This window comes from Zingiber officinale, chromosome 7B, assembly GCF_018446385.1.
Source record: "Zingiber officinale cultivar Zhangliang chromosome 7B, Zo_v1.1, whole genome shotgun sequence".
In the NCBI taxonomy this organism is placed as follows: Eukaryota; Viridiplantae; Streptophyta; class Magnoliopsida; order Zingiberales; family Zingiberaceae; genus Zingiber; species Zingiber officinale.
In genome coordinates, this window is record NC_055999.1 from 31,244,255 (window position 1) to 31,251,506 (window position 7,252).

Genomic DNA, 7,252 nt, shown 5'->3' on the forward strand with positions numbered 1-7,252 from the left:
TGATAACAGGGCTAGCAGCCTGCTCTTGACTGCATCCAACGACATGAACCTCTAAGCGACGCACATGGGACTTGCGCGCTCTTCCCGAATCTCCATCAGTTGGCCCACCAGAGATCATGCCAATCTCTCTGACGGTAGCATTGCCTCTATTCTCGGCTTCCCGTGATCCCTCTGGCTCTTTCCCCTGACCAGGTTGATGAGTACTGGGTCCTGCTAGGTCGGGGCGGGGTTGCCCGGCCTGTCCAGCCGCGGTTCGTTGCTCTTCCATCATCTTGAGCACTTGAGGGGCTAGTTCGGGCGGTGGTAAACCTAACTCAGCGGCCCGCTTGGAATCCCGAGCGAACTGGAAACAATGATTAGTATCATGTGTACGAGACCGATGATAAGTGCAATACCGATTGTTGCATGGTCCTAGTCGGGGAGCATGCACAGCCGCGACTCGAGGAGCGGGTCTGATCTCCGGCTCGGGATGGAAAGCAGGTCAGGCTTCCCGGGCACGCGGCAGCGGTTGAGGAGGTGGTTGAGGCACCCTTCTCTCCGCCTTGTTGGTAGAGGGAGGTGGTCTTTCGGCTTTCCTCCGAGCCGTCTGTGCTTCTTCTACTTTAATGTAGCAGGCAGCTTTTTCTACCATCTCATCAAAATTCCGAGCGGGATTTTTGATGAGATCTCTAAAGAATTCTCCTTCCCCTAATCCATGAGAGAATGCGCTCATCAAAATCTTCGAGGTGGCGGTGGGGACATCCTGAGTCACTCGATTGAAGCAGTTGATATAACTTCTTAAGGGCTCGGTCGGCCCTTGCTTAAGAGCAAAAAGACAGTGATCCGTCTTCTGATATTTCTTACTGCTAGCAAAGCGACGCAGGAAGGCCGTCTTGAAGTCCAAGAAACAGGTGATGGATCCTTGAGGTAGCCCATCAAACCACTTTAACGCCGAGCCAGCTAAAGTGTTCAAGAAAACTCGACACTTGACAGCATCACTATATTGGTGCAGCAGGGCTGCATTTTTAAATTTGCGTAAATGCTCTTCTGGGTCTTTACTCCCGTCATACTCTCCGATCGACGGGGCCCTGCAACCCTTGGGCAATCTTTCATTTAAAATCTTGGCCGAGAATGGTACTCTCTCATCCGGGTCTTCTGGGAACACTTCCGGGATGACGAGAGACTTCCCCTTCTTCGAATCTCTGGGCATGGAACTTTCAGCCATGGAGATTTGTGGCTGCTCTTTCTTAAGGTTGTGGCCCTAGGGCTCTGGCTGATAATACCCCACACCGGGCTCACGATAAGGGACCTGAGGAAATACCTCAGGCTATTTTCTCTTAGAGCCTCTATCTGAGACAGGGAGGGGCTCCTTGGAAGCTTCAGCAGGAGCTTAGCGTGGTCGAGAGACAGTCGCTTGCTTCTCGGAGGCTGCTCGCCTCTTGGCCTCCTTGAAGAGTTCATATTCTTCGGCGGTCATGGTGACATTGATGCGGCCAGACTCCTCCATCTTCACGTTTCGGAACAGGTTGTTGTGTTCCCATAGACGGCGCCAAATTTGATCCCGTTCGAAAGCTGAGTCAGATGAAGGCGGGCCTTGATGTACGGGAAGTTGACGGAAAGTCGCCGCGGAGTCAGATCTACTTGGCACCCTTCGGAAAGGCTTACATGGGTGGCTGACGACGGAAGATGTCCAGGACGATGACGCTGTGGTTCTGCGCACACTCAGACGAGCCCACGAGTCGTTAGAGACCAGAAATCAGGGAAAAAGTCCCTGGGTCAGGCCCTCCGATGCTCAAGTCAGGTACTTTTTCCCAGAAAGCACAGAGAAAGGATGAAAAGTAAAGACTAGCTAGTGAGAAATGACGAGTGAGCGTACCTGCGTAAGGGACAAAGCATCCCTTTTTATACTACAACGGATGTTTCTGGGACCTGGCGAGTGTCAGGGAATGTCGGCTGTCAGGCTTTGTCTGGCGGAGATTGACACGTGGAACTTCCTAATAGGTTGGTAGTAAAACCAAAGGCGTAGTGAGCCTCGACTTGTTAGCATATTCCCTGACATATTGATTATTCTCTGACACTTTCTAACAAGCTGTTACGATTCTTTGGCTTGTTTGTCCTGTAGTGCCTGGTCGCTGGGTCTGTATCCTGACCTGCTGCTGTTTACTATTATCCATGGCCTAGACGTTCCGACCCGCACGCCAGGTCTGTGTCCCGACCTGCTTCTATCCACTGCTATCCATGGCTTGTACGTCCCGACCTATACGCTAGGTCTGTATCCTGACCTGCTTCTGTATACTTATTTTCCTTGGCTGGTATATCCCGACCTGCACGCTAGGTCTGTATCCTGACATGCTTCTGTATACTTGTTGTCCTTGGTTGGTATGTCCCGACCTGCACGCTAGATCTGTTTGTTGAGTTTGTTCTACGCTAGGAGCCTTCTTTCCTTTACCTTTAATTGACTTGTGGGCTCAGTCCTCAGCTATACCTGGCCCGTGGGCCCGGTCCTTGACCGCTATCAAGGCTAGTCCTTGTCCGGCTTATAATCCTATCCTTTGACTGTCCCGTCAGCTGAGACTTTGACCCTGGCGACGTAAGCTTGACTTATGACCTCCCTGATCTCCACGTCATCTTGATTTCTGACCGGCCACGGAGGCTTGACTTCTGACCTCCCTGACCTCCATGTCAGCTTTGACTTCTGACCTTCTTGTGGTCTTGACTCCTAACCACATCATCTTACCAACCCCATGAGCATGCGCCGTATCACTTAGCTACATCCGAATCAACCCAAACTAGGTTCAATGCACTTTTAGTTGTCTCCTGAGTCTCACCGTGTCCTCCAACCTTGATTTCACATCCTAGATAGATTGTTCCGAGTTTCCAAAATTTATACAATTTTGAGTAAATTTGGCATGAACCCACTGTTGGACTTAGACATATCATATTTACTTAACAATAACACTAATATGTTCATAGAACTCTCCTGACTTTGATCATATCCATATTAAAAATTTGAATATTGTACGATCATCGATAAATTTTTACTAAAATTTATTTATTACCTTAGGAACATCAAGATCAATCCAAACTAGAACAAATACACTCTTTGAAATCTCCTGAGTTTCATTATATTCTCAAATCGTAATTCCACGGCTTAGATAACATTCTATGAGTTTTTAAAATTTAGATAGTTTTCTATAATTTTGGCACAAAGTCAATGCGAGACTTAGGTATATTAAATTCACTCAATAGCATCACCAATGTGTTCTTGAAACTCTTTTTTACTTTGATTATAAAATCTAGACACTATATGACTATTAGTAAATTTTGACCAAAACTTATTAATATCCTACAAATTCTAGAATATGAAATTTTGGATATGGTGAGACTAAAGTCATTCTTAAGTTTTTACCAAAAATCACTAATGATAGTATAATATCCAAATTTTAAAATTGTAGACATGGTTTGAGTTAAAAGAGTTTCAAGAACACATTGATATTATTGTTGAGTGAATATGATAGACTTAAATCTAATAGCGAGTTGTGCCAAAATTATACTAAGTTGTTTAGATTTTATAAACCGACAACATGCTATCTAGATTATGGAACTAAGGTTTGAGAGGATGGTGAGACTCAGGAACTTTGTAGAAGTATATTAGTTCTAGTTTTATTGATTTAGATGTGTCTATGATCATCACTAAATTTTAATTAAAACTCACTTGTACCATTAAACTTATTAAATTCAATTCAAATGAATGACCATAATATTCTTAAGATTCTCTTGAGTATAACAAAAACTCTCCCATCTTGATTTCAGCTCATATTTAGTGGGCCGTGAGGTTTTAAAAAAAAAAATTTCTTTGTGAGAAAAATAACACCTTTAAAAACCATTATAACATAATCTATTTTTTTAAAATTTTAATTGTATATAAAGGGAAGAATATTTTAAAAAAGAGATTCATAATTTGATAAATATAATTGTATGATGCATAATTTACATATTAATAAAAGTCAAATACTTAATTTAGTAAAACTTCAAAAAAAGATAACTTTCTCAATCTTACACCATATACAATCACCAAAATAATGTACAATATAAATGACTGATACATATATACAGAATCATCACCAGGAGATTCCATACCTCCTCTCCAGATCCCCTTACCTTTCCTTCCTTCCTTCCTCCACCTATAAATCCCCCTCATTGTTGAAGGGACTCTTACCCTTCTCTTCCTTCCCTCTGCCACTCTGTTTCATCCTTGTTCAGCTATGTTTCCTTCTTCCTTTTAGCTTCATCCCTCCAAATTTTCACATGCATCTCCTTTTCCTGCTAGTGTTCCTCATCCATGTGGCCTATTCTAAGTGAGCTCTTCCTTTTCCGGTGCATGCTAAGCTCTACACTGAGGCGCAGAACTCAAATGGCTCAATCCTTCTCCGTCGTCTTCCTCTATTGGTTCTATGTTTTCTCGTAAACTTCTTCTCGTTTCACTCCCCTTGTTCCCCTTCCCTTGGATAAAAAGAAATTTCTCCTAGATTTATAGCGCTCGTAGTCAGCTGTATATGTGTTCTAAATAAAGATCGGCTCAGTTTTGTCTCTGCGTCACACGAATCGCCCTGAAACATCGCTCAAGTTTAGATTTTGATGATTGTAGCTCGGATGGCTTGTGGAAGTGTAACTTCGTCTGGGTCGACGAGCCGAACCCTGAATCCCGGTTCGACGACGGAGGAGGAGGAGCTCCGGGCGCTGATCGAGCAGAGGAAGCTCAGGCGGATGCTGTCTAACCGGGAGTCGGCGCGGCGGTCGCGCATGCGGAAGCAGAAGCACATGCAGGATCTGACGGCGCAGGTGGGTCGGTTGAGGAAGGAGAACGGCCAGATCCTGATAGCGCTCGACGCCACCGCGCAGCTATGCGCCGGCGTCGTGGCGGAGAACACCGTGCTCAGGGCACAGGCCGTGGAGCTCAGCGCCAGGCTCAAGTCCCTCAACGAGATCGCTTACTGCTACTTGATGGAAATGGAAGGGGGAAGCTCCATGGCAGCGAACCAGGTGGGCATTAATGGCGGCTGCTACTGCCCTGCCATCCTGTGAGCTCTGCGTGTTTAATTTGCTTCAGGTGTTGCTGCTGGCTGCTCCAATGTGTGTTAAGGAGGTAGTAGAAAAGCAGGACCGCAAGGTGCCAACTAAGTGTGATTTTGAAGTGCTTAAGTGACTAATAATTAGTAATTACTGAAACGCATGCAAGCTTAATTTAGGCTTTATCAATTCCAGTTGGTAAAGTGATTTGTGGTTGATTACTCGCGTATCATTCTATATGCTGCTCCATTTTCGAATCAGATTCCTTGTAAGAAAATCGACTGGTCCTCCTTCCAAATTGTAACTCACACGATACCCAAGAGAAATAAAACCGTGGGCGTCCTGTTCTTGCCCTGGATTAAGTCGTACAAAAACTTAAAAGGTCGACTGCTAGCTCTGAGTTTGCAGTAAGGAAATAAAAACGCTGAGTGGCGTGCCCTGTTAGTGAGTCAATTTCACATTTCCTCACTTCTCCCACTTTTCCATCAAGAATTTAATTTAATTTTTTTAATAAAAGAGAGAGAGAGAGTAAAAACTAGTCACTAGTTTAAGATACCATTGACATTTTATCTCGCATGCAGTTCAGTTCATGGACCACTTAAAAGACAAACAGTCCAAACAAAGCAGAAGGTGTTAAAGGGTGATTTGTCTCAGGACGTCAGATTATATAAAGGATAAATTGGATAAATTATAGGATCCGTTTATAACTGCAATGGGTAAGTGTAGAAATAATTTTTTTATTGAGAATATATATTTATTCGAAATTGATCCAAAAAAAATTAAAAAGTGTTAAATTATAACAAAAGATAAAATTGTTATTTTAACTGCACTCCAAAGTGAATCTCATACTCTTTAAAAGGGATAAATTAAAGAGATATTTATCCCAATACAGTGGCTCTTACATGAGACATTTTATAACATTTAAGATCTATGCAATAAAAGAGAACGTGGAACTCATCAAATATGAGAGTTACAGATTTAAAAAGAATGATACATATTAAGAAAATTGATTCAGTTATAGTCATTTATACTAATTAATTGTATTTGAGTCAAGTATCTTTTATTCTAAGTAGAATTGAGTTTAATATCTTTTTTTTTAGTAAAAATAAACCTTTCTTATTCAGGGGTTACTTTCTTCCTTCGTCGTAAGGAACGTCCTAATTATATTTAAATGACCGGAATAATGCAATAAAGATTATCATTGAGTTCACAAAAAGAAATCAAATCCATAGACCTAGAGGTTCTCTAATTTCCTCGAGCCTTAAATCCCCCTACCTGCATAGGTTGTCAAGGTTGTAAAATCAAGAAGACAAAGATCGATCCTGTCAACCAATCGGCAAACCGTGACATTATGCGATCCATAGCCAAGGGTCTCAACAAATTGGTATCAGAACCAGTCGTAATATGTGACTCACAAGCATTTCAACAAAGTTTTGATGCATTTATCAAAATCTACCAAGAAGACAAAGCTACCAATGAAAATTGGCAGGAACTCATCCATGCTCAACTAGAGGAATTGTAGAAAATCTTTTTAATCTACACTCGCACAACAACCATTGAAGTGAAGAGAGCAGCAACCATCCCAATCCACAAGGGCACTGCTCGAAAGGGTATCGTTGGGATGAATGACTCAATCGAAAGGGCACCGCTAGATTTCCCACGTTATGATGGTCAGTCTGATCCTTTGGGACGACTCAATCGATACGACCATTTTTTTTCTCCATCAACGCACTTAGGAGGAAGAAAAGGTGGGTCTAGCCTCATTCCATCTTGAGGGAGATGACCAGCTATGGTTTATCAAACTTGAACTTGATCGACCTTATATTCAATGGGAGATATTCAAAGATCAGTGTAATTTGAGGCTTGGGCCACCTATTCGCAACAACAAATTGGGTGAGCTTGCAAAACTTCAACAATCAGGATTTGTAGAAGACTACTAGCGAAAGTTTAAACAATTAGTGGCACGAGCAAGTTCCTTAACCTCAAAACAAGAAGTGCAAATATTCATTAGTGGCCTCCAAGATCACATCGCTGTAGAAGTCGAGCTTCACCTTCTAGAAGATCTCACTTCGACTATGAGTCTGCCCGTCTTTATGAACGTCTCTCTAAACAATCTGAATCGACTATCACACCGTGGCGTGCCCCCATCCTACCACCGAAGCAACCATTTATCAAACAATTAAATCAGGCAGAAATGGAAGAA

The 7,252-nt window shown here is 42.9% G+C and overlaps 1 protein-coding gene across 1 annotated transcript; it reads left to right on the forward strand.

Moving 5' to 3' along the window:
* Window positions 1-4,179: 4,179 nt before the first annotated feature.
* On the forward strand, window positions 4,180-5,223 carry LOC122005643 (bZIP transcription factor 44-like). Its single transcript, XM_042560762.1, has 2 exons — window positions 4,180-4,443; window positions 4,628-5,223. Exons 1-2 carry the CDS (start codon window positions 4,434-4,436, stop codon window positions 5,062-5,064), a joined length of 447 nt encoding a protein of 148 aa, XP_042416696.1. The 5' UTR covers window positions 4,180-4,433; the 3' UTR covers window positions 5,065-5,223.
* Window positions 5,224-7,252: the final 2,029 nt, after the last annotated feature.